Here is a 20,866-nt window from a genome sequence, read left to right as displayed (position 1 = left end):
TGCCAAAATTCACTTTTAAAACAACAAAACAAAATTCGAAGTGGCGTGCTTAATCTTCAGAGGCTCTAAACGCAAATACAAGTATACAACTGGGGCGTAAATCGGAAATAGTGGGGGAAATGAGGGACCAAGGCCGAAATTCTCCCTTTCGGCAATCCCCTCTTCCCTCACCGGTAAACCCTCTTCCTCCTCCCCAAAACCCTAGCCCAGTAGGCCCCCTCCACCGGCCACCTCCCATGGCGCGCTCGAGCTCACTCTCTGAGGTCGAGGCTGGCATCTCCTGCTTCGCCTCCTCACTCCCTGGCTTCCGTGGTGTCCTCAAGCACCGCTACTCCGACTTCATCGTCCACGAGGTCGCCCGCGACGGCACCGTCGTCCAGCTCACCTCATTCGATCTCCCCTCCGAGGTATCAGGCCCTCCCTGCAATTTTGAGCTCACACTTGCGCAACTCAGATCCTAATCTCGCTGCCAAATTTGGAATTGCAGTGCGTGGATGTGAAAGAGGAGGAGAAGGCGGCGCCCTCGGCCGACGCGGACCACTCGCAGGCCCTCGAGTCGTTCCGCGCGCTCTGCGGCGACGCGGATTGCGACGCGCTGAGAGGGCTCCTCGAAAGGGTGGCGGCCGGGGGTGACGGTGATGTCTCGCCGGTCATTCTCTCGCCTGACGCCGACAAGGCTCACAGATCGGTCGGTTCACTTACTGGTTACTGATTGTTTGTGCCACTGGGTTGGATGCGGATGGTATGACATATGCATTGTTTGGTTGTAGGAGGTGCATAACTTTTTTAAGAAGAACTTCAAGTTCCTTGTTACGGACACAGTGGAACACAGTGATGGTATCCAGAGGTGCATCAGGGTGCGGTTGGGGTCAGGAGCTGGTGGTGGAAGGGGCTGTGGTGGTGGTGGTCGTGGGAAAGGAAGGAAGCGGAAGAACATGGGTGGTTCTGATTGGAGAGATGACCGGCCATTTGATAGTAGAGGGTCTAGTAATTGGTCTGATAGTGTTGGGAAGTTCCTGAGGTGATGACATCATGTTTGGTGTGTTTACTCTATTCAGTGGTATTTAACTGTTGTTTCTATTGGAATGGGCTCATTTCACATGTATGTCACACTTGATGTGTCCTATTTTTTTTCCAAACATAGCAATGCATCTAATGTAGCTGCACACCACTGCTGTATTGTTCAGTTCATTTTTTGGCTGCTAATTAGTGTTTTAACTGGAGTTACCATTATGGGACGTTGTTCAGGTTTCACCTGTACAAAGAGAATAAGGACACTCAAGAAGCATTAGGAATAATAGGAAAAATGTTAGGACTTCAGGTATATCACAGTTGCCAATCCTTAGTATTTGTTTTATTTGTCCTGGATAGCTGGATTCACTCACATCTCTTGCTGCTGATAGATTAACTGCACTTTTTGCAGCCACGTTCATTTGGGTTTGCAGGTACAAAGGATAAACGTGCTGTCACTTTGCAGCAGGTATGTATTCCTCAAGTTTATAACAGCACTCCTGGTGTTTTTGTCAATCCTGGTGGTTTTGTTTGTTTTTTTACATTGACTAAGATATGACATAATAGTGTGGAAAGGAAACACTTTAGTGATTTTAGTTGCACAAGAGGTGTGCTACAAACAGATAGCTAATTGATAGGTTCTTTGGTCCGGAACTGCATACTAATATACTAATTTACCTGTCTATTCTTCCTATGTAAATAGTTTCTCATGCCTGTCTATGTATTATCTCAATGGATTTTTTCTCGTTTTTTATTAGGTAACCGTTTTCAAGGTGCAAGCCAATAGATTGGCTGCTCTCAATAATCGGCTATTTGGGATTAAAGTTGGAAACTTTTGGTACATGATCAGCATTATCGTCTCTTCCGTTGCAGATATAACCATATAGTAATAAAATTTGAAATGTCTGCGACTAACCAATCATTTTAGTTATGTGAAGGAGGGACTTGTTCTTGGTCAACTCATGGGAAATCAATTTACAATTACTCTGAGGTACTATTTGTTCTGTTTATACTAACAATTTAATTTTTTTAGCATAGCAGACTGATATTTTTTCCCCGGTAAAGTGCTCACTGATTAACATGAATGCTTATAACCTCTTAGATTAATAATATATCCATGTGACACAAGAACTTAGGATCATGTTTATAACATTCTATTCTTAGTATCTGCATGATGTTGTGTGCACTTGTGGCCTGCACTCTCTGCTATGATACTTAGTCTACATGCAACAGACCTGTTTTCTCTTTTAGGAAAACAGATTAAATTGAGAACTTATGCTTCACTGTATTTCTTCAGGGGCGTCATTGCAGAATCCGAAGATGTAATAAAAGCTGCTGCTGATGGCTTAGGAAAGAATGGATTTATCAACTACTATGGTTTGCAGGTATAATTTCTGCATGCCCTCATGTTTAAAAACCTATTTCCCATTTATTTCTGAAGCTGATCTAGTTTTCTATTTAATTTTCTTAGCGCTTTGGAAGTGGTTCGATTCCAACACACCTTGTTGGGGCTGCTTTGCTTAGAGGAGAGTGGAAAGCTGCTGTAAACTTGATTCTTGATCCAAGGGAAGGAGATATCCTACAGATATTTTATATGCATCCAATTAGGAATTGTATATTGAGTTCTGCCAACTTTTGTTAAACATAACTTAGTAGTCAAACAGCGTGATGACATAAATGAGGTCCGCAAACATTACAAGGAACATGGTGACATTGATAAAGCACTGAGGAACTTCCCTCGACACCTCGTAGCTGAGAGGGCTATAGTAAGTTCCCCTGGTATTAACTGAAATAGTTTGGCTTTGTGAACCTGTACTGATTCTTTTCTTATGTTCCATTGTTTGCATGTTTCCAGCTACAGTGTCTGAAGAAATGCCCTGGTAACTATCTACAGGCACTAAAGGGTATACCAAGAACACTAAGAATGATGTATGTTACATCTTTTACTCTAGTTTTATTCCATGTTTCTTGATATTATTGAGCAAATTAAGTTACGCCCTTTTAGAACATTAAGAATGTGCTACCTAGCCCAACTTGCATGGGGAAAAAGGTTTGTTTTTCCTCGTTATGAATGTGGTGTTTGTCATTCTTGACTTCCTATGCTTAAAAATTGTTTCTTGGTATCTAATAACAACGTACCTCCGTGTCCAGAGCTCTGTATTCATGTTATGCATTTCTTTGTTATTGCTGCCAACTCTCAAGCCATTGCATCACAGCTTGCACATGTAGGAATGCTTGTCTCACATCATTAGCACTGCCCACTTTATATGCTATAATGTGATGCTTTGTTACCATGTCAAATTCTGTTTTCTTGATAATCTCCAACGATGATGTAATTAAGTCTGTAGTTGGTATTCTACCGAGTTCTGTTAAATGATAGCCGTGTTTTCTTTCTTAATATTCTTTTGAATATTCTATGTAGGTATGTACATAGTTACCAAAGTTACCTTTGGAATCATGCTGCCAGCATGAGAGTGGAAAAGTATGGTCAGTCTACTCCATCCTTCTTTTACTATTTTTTAATTATAATCATTATGTAATTGGACAGTTTTGAACTAGTGTAGATTATTGCTTGAGATGGTTATCTATGTCTTTTATGGCTAACTTTTCCTGCTCTACCAAACTATATTCATCCTTTTTCATATTCTAACTAGTATTGGTACAGGCATGTCACAGGTTGTAGAAGGTGACTTGGTTTATAATAAAGAAAGCCCTCCTGAAGAATCTACTTCTGTAGATATTGCAGAAACTGATGATGGCCATACAAATTCATCTGAGATTGATCTATGTTCTGAAGCACAACCAGAGGAAACCATCCAGTCTGTGAAGGTTTGCTGCAGATGTGTGACATACATGTCAACACACACACAATCCTTTCTGAAGATCCTGATGATCCAACTTTGTTTCTTTTCTAGATAGTTGATTCTGGAGATTTGTTAAAGGGGATGTACACATTTGATGATGTTGTCCTTCCTTTGCCTGGGTAATTACCAATTCCCTTGCCCTTGTACTTGAATTTTTTGTTTATGCTTATTTGTATCAGTATGCAGTTCACAAGCAATGTTTCCTGGGAATGAAGTTGCTGAGATATACCATGAAATGGCCAAAAAGGTAAACACTATTCTATAATGTGTTTTTAGTAGTTTCAGTAGTTTATTCAGATAATCAGATGTCCGCTTTTTAACAGAAATTGTGCAGTGTTAAATTATTTGTAGGAGCATTTCATGCTTTTTACAAAGTTAGCTACCAATGTTTGGACTAGGTTAACTGTGGAATAAGCATTTGAGTTCCCCTTTATTTCAGTATAAAATCCTTGCTACTTTACTAGGGTGATCGGCACGCCGAACCAGTGTTAATTTCTTTGATTTCAATAATTAACATATGTAACAAAAACTGTCAAGGTGTGGAACATACTGCATTAGCAATTTAGCTTGTTGGTTTGCATTGATAGTAGGCTGATACTGGTCTCAACTCAACTCAAAACTTTTTCATGAGCATTAGATGCTTGCATAGTATTTCTTTGTAGCGAATATGTATGTTGAAATCACATGTTTTTGAGTGAAGTTCGTGACAAAACATATTGAAGTTTTCTTTTGTCTCAGGATGGCATTAGCTTGATGGAGAATGCTCACGGTGTCAAGTGAGTTTATTAGCCTGGTGTTCTTGTTTTGATCTGCAACCTTATATCCTAATTGCTATTCCTTTTTAATGCAACCTCCATTTGTTAGGGAGTTTTCAATTACCAGCATGAAAGGAGGTTACCGTCGAGTGTTCCAGCGGCCAATTGACTTTCAATGGTATGTCTGTAATGTATCCACCATCTCTTTTTACCATGCTCAACAGACATTCTTACTTTCTGGTTGTTCCATGGACTTTGCTTGGTTTCATTTTGTTTCTTTCACAAGGAAGGTTCCTTGATCTTACTGAAATTCTCTAATATGACTGCAGGGAGCTCATGACTTACACAGATGACAGTTCATCTTTAGCAGAAACTGATTTGGATGTTCTTTCCAGAATCAAGCCTAAGGAAGCAAATGAGCTTGTAACTACCGACCAGTCACAGGATAAGTTGGAGAAGGATTCAGATACCTCCACGCCAACTAATGGGAGTGACTCCCTAGAAAATAAGCCTACTGGCAGCCCAGATACAGCACCAAGAAAAATGGCCATAAAATTAGTATTTACTTTACCAGCATCATGTTATGCTACAATGGCTATCAGGGAGCTTCTAAAGACTTCTACCTCAGTATGTTTCTACTTTGTTTTTTTTTTTCAATTTTGATATTTACATGTAGTTGTTTGTTGCTTAGAGATTATCATTAAAATTTGTTTCGTAATATCCACTGCCTGCAGGTTGCATATCAGAAAACACTCAGCTGCTAAATTTTGGTACCAACATGGGTTATTTACCTGATCAGTGATCTCAGCTTTCAGGTGGTGGCCATGTTAACCCCTGAAGTGTCATAGCTAGGTATTATTTCGGAGACAACTTCATGTAGCTCTTGATTAGTGCCACTGCTTGTGCTCCAAACTCGTTCAATAATCAGAGTGGTTATAAGATCTGGAGGATCGGTGAATCTGGAGAAACAAGCGATATGCCTGTTTAAAAGTGTTTCTTTGGGGCTGAATACTGTGTTGTGATGCTTGTACACTTGTGGCATGCCACCACTACAAAGCTTGTATAACTTAAATTCCATTTTCCAGTAACGGGATCAACTTGTTGCCCCAGTATTCGAGATATTTCAAACCAATTGAAGTTTTGGTGAATGGTTGAGCTTGGTCGAAGCTCAGGTGATAATTTGCAGAATAAGACATCCTTCATCCCATGGTCTACATATTCCCTCCGTCTCGGAATACAAGGCTACAAGCTACTTGTCTAGGTAAATCGAATCGAATCATATAAATGCAATTGGCACTGGGATCCTTTTGGAGTAGAAATTAGAAGATCTTAAAGTACGTCGGGCCTGAGTGACCCGTGAAATGTCCCCATGCTCGCCGCACCATGTTCTGAAACGTAACCTCGTCGCCTGGTGTCGTCCACCCCTCCCTGTTGTCCTCCTACACCATCTGAAGAGGCACCATGTTCTGAAACGTAAACTCGTCGCCTGTTGTCGTCCATCCCTCCCTCCCTGTTGTCCTTCCACACCATCTGAAGAGTGATGGCCCATGGAAAGTGAACTATGACGAACTGATCCAAACGCGGAATCTCCTGCCAAACTCAACTACCAACGGGACGTGGCTTTACGCCCCGGTATAGCATTTGCTTCTGGATTTCTTTTACTGCCCAACTTGAGGTAGACCGTTCTGCCCCACCAGTCTCCAGGAGGTATCTCTAGCAGTAACATAACAACAGTACAACACCGAAGACCAGTAGGCAGTAGGCCACTGCGAGACGACGGGAAGAGGAATGAGTCGCTGAAAGCTTGCACTGCAACCATAGCAGTAAACAACTTCTTGGTGAATAATCTCATTTTATTATAACGGTTTACCAGGTGCGAAGCGGCTATCTCTACAAATGCAATACATGATGCAAATCCGGGAATACACTCAGTATACAGGGGCGAAAAAAAAAGCCTAAAATCCTGCGCACACCCACGACCAGCAGGGCATGCATAATCTAAAGGATAACTCGAATGCTCCCTCCAATCTCTGCTCAGAACGATGGTGAACCATACCCTAAGTCAAGTGCTGGATCTTGCGCTTCAGCCACAGGGCCCGCACGTCGCCGCCGAGCGAGATGAATATCTCCCGGTTGCCAGGCAGCAGGAAGACGTCGGGGGCGACCGACTTCTCCACCTGCGACAACTCCACCATGCCGTTCAGGATCTGAACACATTTCGATATGCTGTAGCTGTCTTCAGGCTTCGGTAGCAGCCAGTCATTGTGTGAATTCTTGTAGTTTGCAGAGTCGTCCATCGCCCGGTCGTTGCTGTTCCTCTTGTTGGAACAGTGCCATGACCGGGGCGGTGCCTGCCACTGCAACACAGCCTGTGGGAACACATGCACATCTCTGCTTGAGGCTCTCAGATGAGGCGGAGTTTGGTGGAAAGAAGACTCCTTTGAGATAGGTGATTGCAGACGAGGTGAACGCTCCACAACAAACTCATGTTCACCCTCGCTGTGATCCAAATCTGCACCGGTGTATAGATAGCGCTTACTATCTTCAGCCATTATGCCTTCTGCAGTAGGGAAACGATCATTAGCTAGTATATAATAATAGCATACAGAGACATATTAGGAGCACGGACTCGTAAATGATTATTTGAATAACTAGAATAGTCTGAAAGTATTCTGCAGGTACCATTTTTCCCAAAAGGATTCTGGCAATCATCACAGCGGCAAAACAAGGAGCACCCAGTCCCGTCCTGTTCATACAATTAACAATAAGTTTGGTAATCATGTCACACCCAAATATTAAGGAAAGCATTTGAGCTAAAGATGAAACCTGATAGCAATCGCAGTATTTCTTTAGGCAACTTGATTTCTTGCAGTTGCAACCTCGCCTTGGTGGAGTTGAAGAAGAAGAATGGTGAGCATCTTCCTACAGGTGACAAAAAAATATATAATTAAACCAAACAGAAATTTAAACAGTTTTGACATCATCTAACTGAGTTAGGATAACAACCATAGCTTCAGCATTTGCCTCAGATCTCCTATTAATTTTCATTGACATACGCTTCTGCCTTGAAAGTAACACCTTGCGCGTAGTCTGAACTGTTTCTGCATATGCATCTTTGTTGAAACATGGTTGGCATCCACACTTTTCAGAACAATAGCCACCTCCAGCAAAACATGGGCAATAGCTGCAAATGCAAACGATGATAATATCTGATTGAGATTCAAAGCATTCTTACACTCCTATCATATTTATCACAGTGATCTGGCAAGTCATGGTGAACACACGTCATGGGGACACCTAGGAGCCCACCTAGGCAACAGTCAGCTGATGGAAATAACAATAGTAAATAATGGCTAACATCGCAAGAAAACAAATAAATACATCTCACATGGCAACAGATTATGAAATTGAACTGCAGAATAGAACTGCAGATCAACCTCCAAGTTCTTTAGATATTGACTACTAAAATTACTATAACTCTATATAACAGCTAGGATCCCACTTCACATCAGGATGCACTCCACATGGTTAGGCCCAGAAATAGCCCGAACTAGCCCAGACAAACACAAACTCTAGATCACCAATGGCACAGACCAGCACAAAAACTCTAAATAGGTACATGTGTATGTCTTTGTCCAAGTTTTTTATTCCCCAATGTTTCCCCAAATACTGGCAACCATCCAGTGAATGAGAAATTTTGGAAAGCTTGATTTGGGCACCAACCAAACACCTAATTTTCCATCATTTTAGCATAACAGCATTTCAATCTACATAGTTTGTTGCAATAGAGCAGTAGAACAAGAACATGCTGACTGCACCTCAAAAGGAAAATGGTGACTTCCACAGTAGCATTTGTAGATTGATCCCATAGGTATATGTAGTACTATCTTGAGCTCGGTGTTTCAAAGTAGTACAAAGTTATCAAATAATGCGCAACAGCACAAACTGGTGCTAAAAATGCCTTTCTGCATGAGATTTTGTATTTGAATTTGAGAACACTGCTAACACCCAAATTTTGCAGATATCTGAAATTGACATTGCTACACAAGCAGGATGCAACCTGTTGAAATAACTGGACCAGAGAACTAGACAAACGGCTGTAAAAAAATTTCCTGACTAAAACCAATGATTAGAAGAAACTAAACCAGCATAACCCCGCAATAATCCGCTCTCCCTGTCGCCAAAATGGATGCAGATCGCATAGTACCCAGCATTTCGTTCCGCGCTCACCCCTTAATTAAATGGCTAAGAATTTGAATCGCGTAGGAAAAATCGACTCCACCCTTAGACTGACAACAAAATCGAAACAAAACTGAGGAAACAGAGGGTTTCTTACAGCTTCAAGCATCTGGACTTCTTACAGGCGCAATGCTTGCACCCGTTCCCATCCGCGGTTTCCTCCACCTTCTGCCTGCTCGAACACAAAACCCCACAAATCAGACAACTGAAAATCTCCACGACACGCCCAAATCGAGAAACCAAAGCCCCCCAGGTCCGGGGCCGCCCAACCCTCACCGCTTGGGGTCCGGAGTGACTGCGACTGCGAGCTGGTTCATGCTGCTCGGCTCCACCTCGGTCGTCGCAACGGCATGCGTCGGCAAGTCCCTGGTCTCCAGAGCCGCGGGGGGTGGCGCCGCCGGCGCCGGCGACGGCGGCTTCACGGAGATCGGGGTGGCCTCCATGGGAGTACGAGAGGGGGCGGGGAAGGGCACGCTCACACACGGGTCCGTCTGAGAAGGAGGTGGCTCCCCCCCTCTTTTAGACTGTGAAGTGGGCCCAGTCGCCGGCCCACCCCTGTGGGGTTTGTTTCTTGGGTTTTGGTGTTTCTCGGAAAGGTTTTTGGGGTTTTGTATGCCTCTATCTTGCTGGGTTTGGCTATGGAATTTGGATGGCTTCGGTTTGGTAGAGATTTGGTCTGCTAATTTATTAATTTTAATTAATTACGGTTTTGCCTTTTCTCTTGGGTTCAGTTTGTTAGGGATTAGATTTAGCGTTTTCGCGGATGTGTTAGTTAAGGTCCTGTTTGGGAGGAGGGGCTAAAATTTAGCCTTGGACTAAATTTTAGCACCATCAAATGGGGTGCTAAACTTTAGCCCTTTGGGGTGTTTGGGAAGGATGCTAAATTTTAGCACATGTGTTGACAAAAGACAGATTTACCCCTCCCGCTACCCTCCCCTGTCCGCCTCCTCTGCCTGGCCGCTCTGCTCGCCCCCAACCTCCTCCTCCAGCGGCAATGCCACGTCCTGCTCGTGGCGCATCTCAGACCGGGGCCCTGCTGCTGCTCACTGGTGGCGGCGCGCCTTGGCCGCGTCCCCTTCGACCTCGTCGACTTCCGCGACCGCTCCTCGACACCCGCTCCCTCTTCGCCGCCTAGGAGCTGGACGACGTGATGGACTGCGTCGTCATCCTGGAGACGATGGTGGAAGCGAGGTGGCGGAGGGGAGCGCAGGGGATACGGGTGCTGAGGAAAGCCGTGGAGCAAAATGCAGAGAAGGTTGTACGCGAGGTTGAGCGCGGTGGAGAGGAGCCCGAGTCCTCCTCGCTGGCGGCGTCCCCGGCGTCGGTGCGGAGGCGGTGGTGTGGCCGGTCGGGCTAGGATCCGGTGGCGGGGCCGGTCGGGCTCGGATCCGGTCGCGGCAGCGGTGGTGGGGTTGGGCAGAGGCGAAGCGAGGCGGGGCGGGGGGCACGGCGGCGGGGCCGGCGGAGGTGAGGCGCCGTGGTGCCCCTCGCGGGGAGAGAGAGTGAGGGGAGGAGGCGGCGGGGCCGGCCGGAGGGGCCGGCCGGAGGCGGTGGGACCGGCGGGCGAGGCGGAGGCAGCGGGGTGCCGTGCGGTGGGATCTGGCGGGGAGGAGTGAGAGGGAGGAGAGAGAGAGGGGCAAGGGGAGGAATTTTGGATAAGGGGGACCACTTTTAGCCTCTTTAGTCCATTTTAGCACCTCTTGGAGGGACTAATGGATTATGGAGGGCCCCTCCATTTTAGCTCTCCTGTTTGGCATGGAGAGGCTAAAATCTGGCTAAAATGGGGGGCTAAAGTTTAGCCCCCTCCCAAACACCCCTAAGTAGAAATATCATTTGGAGTTTTTCCAACTATGTTTTTCACCTTCTTATGATGAAAAAGTTTCTGGACAAAAAATAGTGATAGTTTCTAATGGATTAGTCTATTTTAACTTGCATGTGAGGTGGATTCTAATATGTGCATTTCAAGGATAGTTTTATACTCCATCCATCTCAAATTACTATTTATTTTAACTTTTCTATCTAGACATCGTATATATATAGAATTCTAGAATTTTAAATATATAGTAAAGTTACGATCTATAGAAAAATTAAAATGAATAGTGATTGGGACGGAGTAATCATTAAGTATAGTACACGTGATATAAGGAGGAACTTCTACTAGCCACATCGCCGTAGAATTCATAAAACAAGCAAGGTCACGTAATTCATGAGCTGCATTATTTTACTCTTTTAACCTTTGTTATTGCTACCTCTCCAATGATGATATAAGTCCCGCACATTCACATTATCAATGCGCGCATCACATTTTACACTATCAATGCAGGCATCACACTCTATTTTTGTTAGCACATCCGAAAGTTTAGGTATCTACTATCTTGAGATTGATGAACAAAAGTTACGACTAGTATTTTGTTATTTGTTGACAGTCAATTGCCTAGAACTTAAAGAACAAATAGCTATAAAAACGAACAACGTACATAGTCCGAGACTTTAAAGTTAGGTAGAAATTAAGTTTCACCATAAGAAATCTAATCAATTGGTTACCTTAGTTCATGCTAAGATATAATTTCCGTGCAAAATCAAACTAGTAGCGTCAACCACGTTATTCAATATCAACCTGTGGCAGGGTAAAATAACAAAGTATCACCATAAAAGTAGTCTACTTTTGTTTTCTCCCTTTTTATTTGTTCTGAAAATTACCCATGCGGCCCATTCTTGTAAGCTGTGCCGCATAAAAAAAATCTGCAAAATCTAACCATCCACAATATATAGCTTTCCTTAGCAAATTCAATCAGTTGGTTGCACCTGGCCTGATCTAGCCTTGTTAGCTTGGTCTGAATCCAGTAGGATGTGTGTGAGGTCGGGTCAGAAATGATCTTTCGTACTTGCTCTCTCGATGTATCCAAGCAGTGGCTTGCCGCTTCAACGGTGGTTGTAGTGTTGTTCCTGTGCCTCGGATTGCCCGCCGTTGAACACCAGGTTGCCAATTCGCCCATGCGCTGCCACTTCGACTTCGGAGGCGCATGTTTTTTGTTTCGAGTAAGATGCAAATCCAAACCGAACAAATTTGACAGGCAACGAGTGGGCTGATTCCATTTGACAGAACAAAATTCGTCCATATACATGCATGTAACTTGCATTAAAACGAGTTGATGATGTGGTCATCGAAAATATATTAATGATAGATCGAGGGATGTAAAATGCAACTTTGCAACTTCTAAACTTCAGCCTGTATATAGTTATTTTTTTTGAAAGGAATAAGGTAGATCTTCTAGAACTGAACATCGCTGAGTTCCTTAGGTTCTTTATAGTGGAAAAAAAGAACATGTCCTCTGTTCTATATTTCGCAGAAAAAAGAAAGAAAAAGAAAAGAAAATGGCATCGAAATTTGTTTTCACGACCGTCGTAAATTGACCCATTTTTAAACATAGATTCCATAATACACAGCTTTCTTTGTTCTGGTAAATTTTCCGAAATATTAATTGCATTCCAAAGAAGAAAACTCTAGATTGATTTGAATGCAATTGTTCAAGTGTTTCTTGTAGACCAGTAAGAAAGTAACAGACAGCTTCTCAGCTTTATCTGTTTATAGTGCAAGTTAGTGCCGTGGCATGCTACTTTCTTTTCAGATGAAAAAGGGAGTTAATAATAAAGCAAGAAGTGTTATCGCTTTCCTAAAGCTTTCTTTAATTAATCAAAGCGTGGAACGTCGGCACGTCGCTTATAGAAGACGGCAACCTCGAGTTGGCCGCATTATACAAGTACAGCTGTACAATTTTACCACAGCAACGGCTGTAATTTCGCAACTTCACGTGGGTCTAAAAAGTTTACCAGCCTCGAGTAAGTCAGATTTGCTGCAAGCAGAGATGCTAAGACCAGCCTGCCCATAAGGTCTAAAATTTGTAGGAGCAGCAAAGGCCTTGTGGGCCTCTATTCCATGTACAACCTTGTCCACAAAAAATGTAAATGCATCACAGGAGGTCCAACATTTTCAGAAAGATACACTACTTCTGTTTTGATGATTCCTATAAGGAATGTATGTTGCCTACGTAATGGAAATTTGTAAGCAGCTCCTCAGGAGGGAAGAATAATTCAATTTCTCAGCATTCTTCTATACTCATTAACCTAGTGAGTACATCTCAAGCACACCAGGCAAAACTTGACGTGAGAAGGCAGTCCCAGTAAGTATAGGTTTCCATCCAACAAAAAGCTTAGATTCTTAGTGGTCATCAAGAGTATTCACAGACTGTCTACATTTCTAAGACTAGAGATTGCCACCCTGACTTCAAAAGTTTAATTAGCTCATCTTCTTTGAGCCCCCATCTGTTTCACCATATTCTGCAGCCCATTTAGGCCACCCAGCTGATTCAGCATATTTGCAGGGAGGGCATTGAGTAACGGCTTTAATGAGTTACGGTTATTCATATTTAGTCTCTTGTTGTTGATCGGCAATTTGTTCCACATTTTGGCAATTCGCTTGTGTTCTTCCAGCATGTCCACCACTTCCTTCACAAGCCTGCCAGATCCCCGAGCGATCCGGTTGATTCGCGACTCGTTCATCAACTTTGGGTTCGTGTTGTCAAGCTCTACAGGTAGACAACAAGAGTCAAGTTTCAGAATACATGCCCAGCCTGGGTATTGAAGAGAATCTTGCGTTAGCTCACCTTTTTCCGTCATGGAGTCCATGATAGTCATGTACCGCTTAATCTTTGCTTGGCCTTCCTTTTCCTTTCCTTTTTCAATAAACTGGGCACTAAGCCCAGGTATCATAGAGAAGAGCTGCAAGATAGAATTAGATTATTACGCAAAGTTAAAATATTATAATGAACCAAAATCTTGCATGTGCTTAGCACAAATCATGCTCATGACACATTATAAGCTATACTATTGAAGGTATTTAAAATATTACTCGTGGGAATGGAGAATTCCCTCTGAAACTAATCACAATAACGCAAGCAACAAATATATTCAAGATTTGAAACAGTAAAACGATAGCTAATATAACCTGCCCAAGAGGACCCATACTATGGAGATTCTGGAACATCTGGTACAGAAGTCTGAGAGTGAAACCTCCAGTCAGGTTATCCACCAGTTCTGGAAGTTGATCAGCAGGCATAACATCCTGGATCTTGTCCATCAAGCCAGACAAGTCTCCCATGCCTAACAAGTACACTGAAGTTAGGTAAACTATAGAAAGAAGAATCACAAAATTGCAGCGTATATTGAATATATTTTGCTGACCTAACAGGCGACTAACAAATGGTTTCACATCGAAAACCTCAAAGTCTGGAATATGCTCTCCAGTTCCAATAAATATGACCGGGCTTTTTGTAGCTGCAACCCTGGAAAAAAATACAAGGATGTGAAAAAACAGATCATCCGAATCTCACCTATTTACTCTAGAATGAAGTGCAAGTGCATCAAATAACTGAAAGTAATCTAAGGAAAATTGCCAAATGAGCTTTACAGTTTCAACTCAGTCTAAACGATACCGCTTGAAAGCAATATGGCATGAAATAGCACAAGGTGGACTATGCACAAGAAAATGAAGATTAATACTCACGCGCTAAGTGCACCCCCGCCTTTTGCATGACCATCCATTTTTGTAACAATCACAGCACCAACCGAAGCACTCTGTTTAAATGCTTGTGCCTGATCAAATGCAGCCTGACCAATACTACCATCCATCACAAATATCACTAGGTTTGGTTTCTGCACGCACAGAAAAAAAGGTTCAATTCTCATTAGCAGTGCAAAGGCTACATCGAATAGACGAATATACTGCAGATTATGGAAGTGGGAATACCGTAGCTTCAGAAACTTGGCGCATTTCTTCAAAGAGAGCAGCTTCCTGCTTGTGGCGTCCACTTGTATCAACAATTATGAGATCACACTTCTCTTTCCTGAATCTATCTACACCCTCAACAGCAATTTTCACAGGATCTGATTCGATGTAGCTTCCGTAGAACGGTATCTTGGCTTTCGATGCATTCTGTTTCAACTGATCAAAAGCACCAGCTCGGAATGTATCAGCGCAAACAAGTGCAGGGCTAAACCCCTTCCGCCGATAATAATCTGCGTACTTTGTACAGGTTGTGGTTTTCCCAGAACCTACAGTCATGAAAAATTGTTCATTTTTTTTAAAAAAAATCTACATTGCATCTTAAGAAAAGAACATGAAAACAACGATAAACAAAAACCATTGGGCTATCTCATCTCAGAGATAGGAAAAGAAGAAGGGAAATATCATGCCACCACAACTACAAACAACTATACGAACACAATGATTTCTTATTAAATGGGTCCAGTACCTAAAACGGAGCAATCGATTAGCCAGGTGAATGATACTAACCCTGCAAGCCGACGAACATGACGACGCTGGGCTTCCCTTTGCTGGGCGTGAAGGACGGCTTCCCTGGATCCAGCATTCTGCATAGCTCACCCACAACGGCCTGCAAAAGATCATCACCAGGGCAACAGAGAAATTAGCCCTCCGTCCGTTCCGTAAGCTGTCTCCGAATTTGGGCTTGCGAGCGATCCAGGGGGGCGATTCGTTCGGCACGTATACCTTCTGTATGACGCGGCGCTTGTCGGTGCCCGCGGCGAGCGCGTCGAGGTTGGCGGTGGTCTTGATGTTGGCCTTGACGTCGCGCACCGTCTCGAAGCGGACGTCGGCCTGCAGGAGCGCGCGCGAGATCTCGTTGAGGCACTCCGCGAGCACCTTCTCGTCCACGACGGTGGCCTTGCCCATCCGCGCCAGCGCGCCGGCGATGCTCCCGCCCAGCTGCGCGAGCACCATCTTGGCGTTGGCGGGAGCGACGGCACGGGACGATCGGTCGATCGATCAACGGGGCCGCGGCGGCGGCGTCTTCTCGAGGGCGTTCGCCGTCGATAGAGCTATGGGCGGCGCGGTGGTGCGATCAGGGGGCGCTAGGGCGATGTGGCCAGCCGGTACGGTCTCGGTGGTGTTTGGGTCGGTTGCGGCGGCTCCAGTGTTCGTGGCGACTCGTGGCGGGCCTGGCGAGTGGCGGCGTCCGTGCTGAGGGGTTGCCAACGCTGATGGCGGGGTCTCAGCCGCTGGATCAAGCGATCGGCGGATCGGAAGGCGTTGGATCTGGCGCGCGGGGCCAACGGTGATGACTCGAGAGAGGTGCGGGTCCGGGCCGGGTGTATATAGCATCGAGAGGCCTGGCTGCAACTCGTGCGATGGCCAGGAAACGACTCGGATACGTGTAAGGGCCCGTTCGGTTTGATCGGAATGGACTGGAATGCAGCTCAATCCGGACGGATTGGAACAGTCCGGAACAAATACGATCCAACATATAAGAATTGTTGTTCGGTTGGTCTGGCTCGGAATCAAATCTGGGCAGGAACGATTTCAATCCTTTCTTCCTCGGCCCGGAATCGATCCTACCTCATTCCTCCCAGATCGGTTCCTGACCACGCGACACGAGGAGACAGACGCTCCACTGGCGGCACGCGAGGCAACGAGGCGGCGGCGAGAGGTGGCGGTGTGGCAGCGCGAGGTGATGGCGTGGCGGCACAGCACATCTTCAACGACCACCACCGCGACAGCGACCGCCGCCTTCTCGCCGGTAAGCCGTCGCCTTCTCTTCTCTCCCTCTCGCCCTAGGTTTCTTGCTCCTGGCCATCGCCCTAGGTTTCTTGTTTCGTCGATTGATCCTGGCTGGGCAGGTCTCAGACGAAGCTTGCTCGCTGAGGAAGAGCCTGAAGACGTCCCAGCTCCCGGCGCTGGTGGTAAGGGTGCGCCCGGTGAAGGCGGGTGGCAGCGTCGCGCTAGTGCTCACGGCGCAGGACGTGGCGGTGGAGGGCTTCTGCGCGAGCCGGTGCGGGCACGGCTCGTATGGCGGCGGTGGCGGCGCGCGCGGCGTACGCGTGGGTGGGGAACCCGGCGACTCAGTGCCTCGGGCAGTGAGCGTGGGTGGTGAATCTGTTGGCGATTATCGAGTAGTCATCACTGATTTGTTGTTGATTATTCAAGAAGCGCAATTGCTAGCATCCTGTGTAGTTGAATGATAGGTTCCTTTTCTACTAGGAAATGGAGGTTTAAATGATTTCAAAGGCATTGCATTCTGATATATGAACTCAAAGGTTTAAATAATAGGTTCTTTTCTCATGGATATCTTTAGGAGCTAGAACTGCTATATCCGGCAATCACTGTGTAGTGTGTACTATTTCAAGTATATTTGACCTCTTGCTTAAACTAAATGTTAAGGAGAAATAGTGTGTATATACTATCCTAACATCAGTCTTCTGTTTTAGATCGACCTTAGTCTTTTGTTTTCAATCTCAACAACATTCAGCACATGGTTGCCTTGAGTTCAGCACATCGATCCTAACTCTGTTGGCTCTACTATATGATGCAAAATGCTGTTGAGATGATGCTTTGGGAGAACTATATGAATTCAGTCAAGTTAAAGATAAGTGACAGCTATATATAAATATATCCTTCCAAATAGCTATATATGCTATGCATATTTACGTATATGACTATAAGGTTATTATGATGTCTATCTTGAATCAACTTTTAGTTGTGATATGGCACCATATGTCAATCAAATCCATCCATGTTAAATTTCATTCTCACCAATTCGTTTGTTTTTTTGCAGGAGCAGGTTGCAGTGGCTGCTTCTTTTGCAGTGGCAGGTTGAAGCAAACTGCAAACACGTGATTGTCTTAATAGCAATTGCTGTTTGAAAGTTAGATGTCAATGTCATGAACAAATTCGACATACAGATTACTAATGTTTTGGTGTTGGGCTGTTGATGTAGTTTTGTGTCGATATATGTTGTGCAATGCAACAAGAGCTGCTATCCCACCTTGATATCTACTCTACAAGAATTCTTTCTTTTCTAGATAATGTTAATCTCCGGTTCTTGCCACATTGCCTTACTTGCTATTATGCTTTAGCTGTTAGCTGTTGTTGATCTGGAGACAGCTAAGTTGATCTAAAATGATAGGTGAATGCAGCTGGGTACTGTTTATTGCACATTTGAGTTTGGTGCTATTGTAAACTGTCAGCTGTGATTTAAATATATTTCCTGTTACATTTTATGACAGTTGTTAATTTCTCTCATTATGATAATAGATAGCTATTCTTTTCTCCAATGGTCTAGGCTGAATATAAGTTACAAAATGTTGCACAACTAGGCTTGGTTTTGATATAGCAGTGACAGGCACAGGAACATAGACTGACAGTCACCTATTGCTAGCTTGACCTGGATTGATTCCACCTGTGCATGTTCGGTTTGAGTGGATTGGCAGGATTAAATCCTGACAGGATTGAGTGACATAAGTGGAATCACTCAAATCGGGCTGGAAGTAATCCTGGCCGGAATCCAATCCGGCTGAAACGAACAACGCCTTATTGGGTTGCTTGGGTTTAAAGATAAATAGCTTATCCACCTACCACAACAATATATACAGGAGCCCGGCCCACCGCCCCTGCCCCCGCCACCGCGGGTGGCCCGCTCGTACGCCTCGCGGCACCGGTGCTCGCGTCCGGGCTTTCTCGTGCAGGCATCGGTCGCGCTCCCGCTCCTCCTCCTAGCGCTTGGCGCGACCATACTCGTCGCACCGCCGCCGCCGCTCGGTCGTGTCGAACTGCCGTTGCCGCGTGCACTGCTGCCTGCACGCCGTCACCTCCGGGTCCACACCCTCCTCCTGCTCCTAACCGGCTGCGTGCGCATAGACTGCGGTGGCGAGGAGGAGGAAGAGGAGAAGGAGCAAGGCTAGTAGGGCAGGCTGGCTCGCACCGACAACACCATGTTTGCACGAGATATTCTGAGATGAGCACGAGTGCACATGGGGTCGGGGTGATGTTGCCACTTAGGGGGTGTTTACCTCTGTTAAACTTTAGCACCTGTCACATCGGATGTTTAGAGCCTGTTTGGTAGAGCTCCAGCTCTAAAAAAACAGCTCCAGATCCGTAGATCCAGCTAGCTCCACCTTAGAGCTGCTCCACCGTGGATCTGAGATCTTAAAAAGCATTTGGTACAGCTCCGCTCTTGTCTTTGTCTCACTAGCAATTTAGGCCCATGCATCAGAATAAAAAAAGAAAAAAGCATCTTCTTCTTCATTGCGGCGAGTGCAACCTCGCGCGCGCTGGCGGGGCTGGGCGGGGCCACGACGGGCGGGGCAGGGCGGCGCTTTGGCGGGTAGGGCCTCGCCGCGCGCTAGCGATGCGTCCATCTCGCCGGCGATGTAGCCCATCCCACACGTCCTCTGCCTCCACCTTCGTAGGAAGCTCCTGGTCCCCTTCCTCTGCTGACACCATGCCGATGCTCATGGCGCGGCAGTTGGCCCGGCGCCGGGCAGCGGCGGCGGGAGCGTGGACGGCTGCTCCTGCTGCTGCGCCACGGTTTCGTCACGTCGGAGTCCGAGCTCCACCTCATCGCGCCAACGGCTGTTCTCTCTCTCTCTCTAATCCGCGAGCATCTCCTCCTCGTCATAGCGCCGTAGAGGATCTCCGACGGGCGAGGTGGCGCTCCAGCGGCAGGGGCGAGCAGGGGTGGGCGGGGCTCGGGCGGGTGGAGCGAGCGGGGCGAGTAGGGGCGAGCGGGGCTCCGGCGGGCAGGGGCAAGCGGGGTGGGCGGGGCTCCGGCGGGGCGGAGAAGGACGACAGCGTAGCAGAGGAAGAGGAAGGACGGCAGTGTTTTGCACGGAGAAGAAGAAAGAAGAAATAGAACGAGCCAGTCATTTTCCACTAATGAGTGGCAGTGGTGGTTAATTTTCTCCAACTCTACCAAATTTGATTTCGTGGAGTACCCTCTGAAGTGCTCCACCAAATCCATGGATCTGGGGGTAGACCCACCGTTTTCGTGGAGCACATCTGTGGTGGAGTTGCTAGATGTAAAATCGTTTGGCTGAAAAAATCTAGAGCGGAGCTATTTTCGAGGATCCGAAGCTGCATGGAGCTCTGCCAAACAGGCCCTTAGATACTAATTAGGAGTATTAAACATAGTCTAATTACAAAAGTAATTGCACAGATGGAATCTAATTCGTGAGACAAATCTATTAAGCCTAATTAGTCCATGATTTGACAATGTGGTGCTACAGTAACCATTTTCTAATGATGGATTAATTAGCCTTAATAGATCCGTCTCGCGAATTAGACTCCATCTGTACAATTAGTTTTATAATTAGCTCATGTTAGTCCTCCTAATTAGCATCCGAACCTCCGATATGATCCTAGCACCTGCTATCAAACGTTCCTTTAGGGCACTCCCAATGGGAGAAACCAACTTAGTTTCCATAGTCTAGGATATTGTATCAAGAAATCATCCTTCGTAATGCAACTTTTTATCTAGAGTTCAAACAAAAATCCAACCAATCATTCTCCCTTCTAGTACCGGATCCTCTGTGCATCATGTAAAGGAGCTCGAGTGATGGGTAGCAGCAGTGCAGCCGCAAAGGATCCGGCGGTAAGCAAGAAGAAACTACTTGGGTCTCTCCACTGCAGATTCGCTGGTTTCTTGGTCCATCGGTGCGCGTGAGGAATTGGTTTCCTCTCTAAGAAATGGTTTCTCTCTTCATAATAAATCCACTGCCATATCAGCAAATTGCTTAGTTGGCATAACAATTAAGAGGGATAGAAACTATCATCAATATCCCATTAGACTGCCCTTGCTGCGCCCGGCCCGTGACCCCCGGCCGCCGCGCCCGCGCGCACATGGCCTCCGCGCTTGCCCCCGGCCGGGAGAAACTGGCGGCCTCGTCTCTACCGCGTGCAGGCGCCCGCGCGGGGCGCTGTCCCAGGTGCCCGCCGCGCCCCCGTGACCGCGCCACGTCCCGGAATAAGCGCGCGGCGGTTTCGCGGGCGCCGCCTGGTCGAGCTCGGCCGGCGCGGGCGCGCGATCGTACGCGCAGGGCTGGGCTCGGATCGGAGGCCGTGATTCCGGGCCCTTCTCGTCGTCACCCATCCTGGTGCACGCAGAGTAGGTACGCTACGCTACTAGAGCAGCTGGACGAGGACGG

At 46.0% G+C, this 20,866-nt stretch overlaps 3 protein-coding genes across 3 annotated transcripts; 1 reads left to right on the top strand and 2 right to left on the bottom strand.

Moving 5' to 3' along the window:
* Nucleotides 1-126: 126 nt before the first annotated feature.
* LOC101773213 (multisubstrate pseudouridine synthase 7) lies at nt 127-5,762 on the top strand. Its single transcript, XM_004961508.4, has 19 exons — nt 127-407; nt 488-688; nt 771-1,021; nt 1,249-1,321; nt 1,424-1,480; nt 1,770-1,849; nt 1,940-2,002; nt 2,309-2,396; nt 2,483-2,585; nt 2,674-2,777; nt 2,867-2,940; nt 3,434-3,498; nt 3,677-3,840; nt 3,927-3,994; nt 4,062-4,122; nt 4,614-4,651; nt 4,740-4,808; nt 4,960-5,257; nt 5,365-5,762. Exons 1-19 carry the CDS (start codon nt 237-239, stop codon nt 5,392-5,394), a joined length of 2,058 nt encoding a protein of 685 aa, XP_004961565.1. The 5' UTR covers nt 127-236; the 3' UTR covers nt 5,395-5,762.
* A 700-nt stretch (nt 5,763-6,462) lies between these two features.
* Nucleotides 6,463-9,368, bottom strand: LOC101772798 (CRC domain-containing protein TSO1). Its single transcript, XM_004961506.4, has 6 exons — nt 9,146-9,368; nt 8,967-9,041; nt 7,637-7,814; nt 7,457-7,552; nt 7,313-7,376; nt 6,463-7,190 (listed from the first exon to the last, which is right to left on the bottom strand). The coding sequence occupies exons 1-6, from the start codon at nt 9,310-9,312 to the stop codon at nt 6,688-6,690; spliced, it is 1,083 nt and encodes a 360-aa protein (XP_004961563.1). The 5' UTR covers nt 9,313-9,368; the 3' UTR covers nt 6,463-6,687.
* A 3,681-nt stretch (nt 9,369-13,049) lies between these two features.
* On the bottom strand, nt 13,050-15,854 carry LOC101772392 (signal recognition particle 54 kDa protein 2). The gene is made up of 8 exons (XM_004961505.4): nt 15,438-15,854; nt 15,222-15,321; nt 14,676-14,980; nt 14,433-14,581; nt 14,111-14,211; nt 13,875-14,029; nt 13,534-13,648; nt 13,050-13,455 (listed from the first exon to the last, which is right to left on the bottom strand). Exons 1-8 carry the CDS (start codon nt 15,666-15,668, stop codon nt 13,172-13,174), a joined length of 1,440 nt encoding a protein of 479 aa, XP_004961562.1. The 5' UTR covers nt 15,669-15,854; the 3' UTR covers nt 13,050-13,171.
* Nucleotides 15,855-20,866: the final 5,012 nt, after the last annotated feature.

This window comes from Setaria italica, chromosome III (assembly GCF_000263155.2).
Source record: "Setaria italica strain Yugu1 chromosome III, Setaria_italica_v2.0, whole genome shotgun sequence".
NCBI lineage: Eukaryota > Viridiplantae > Streptophyta > Magnoliopsida > Poales > Poaceae > Setaria > Setaria italica.
The sequence above is the reverse complement of the archived record's forward strand: the minus strand, read 5'-3'. Positions and strand labels throughout refer to the sequence as shown.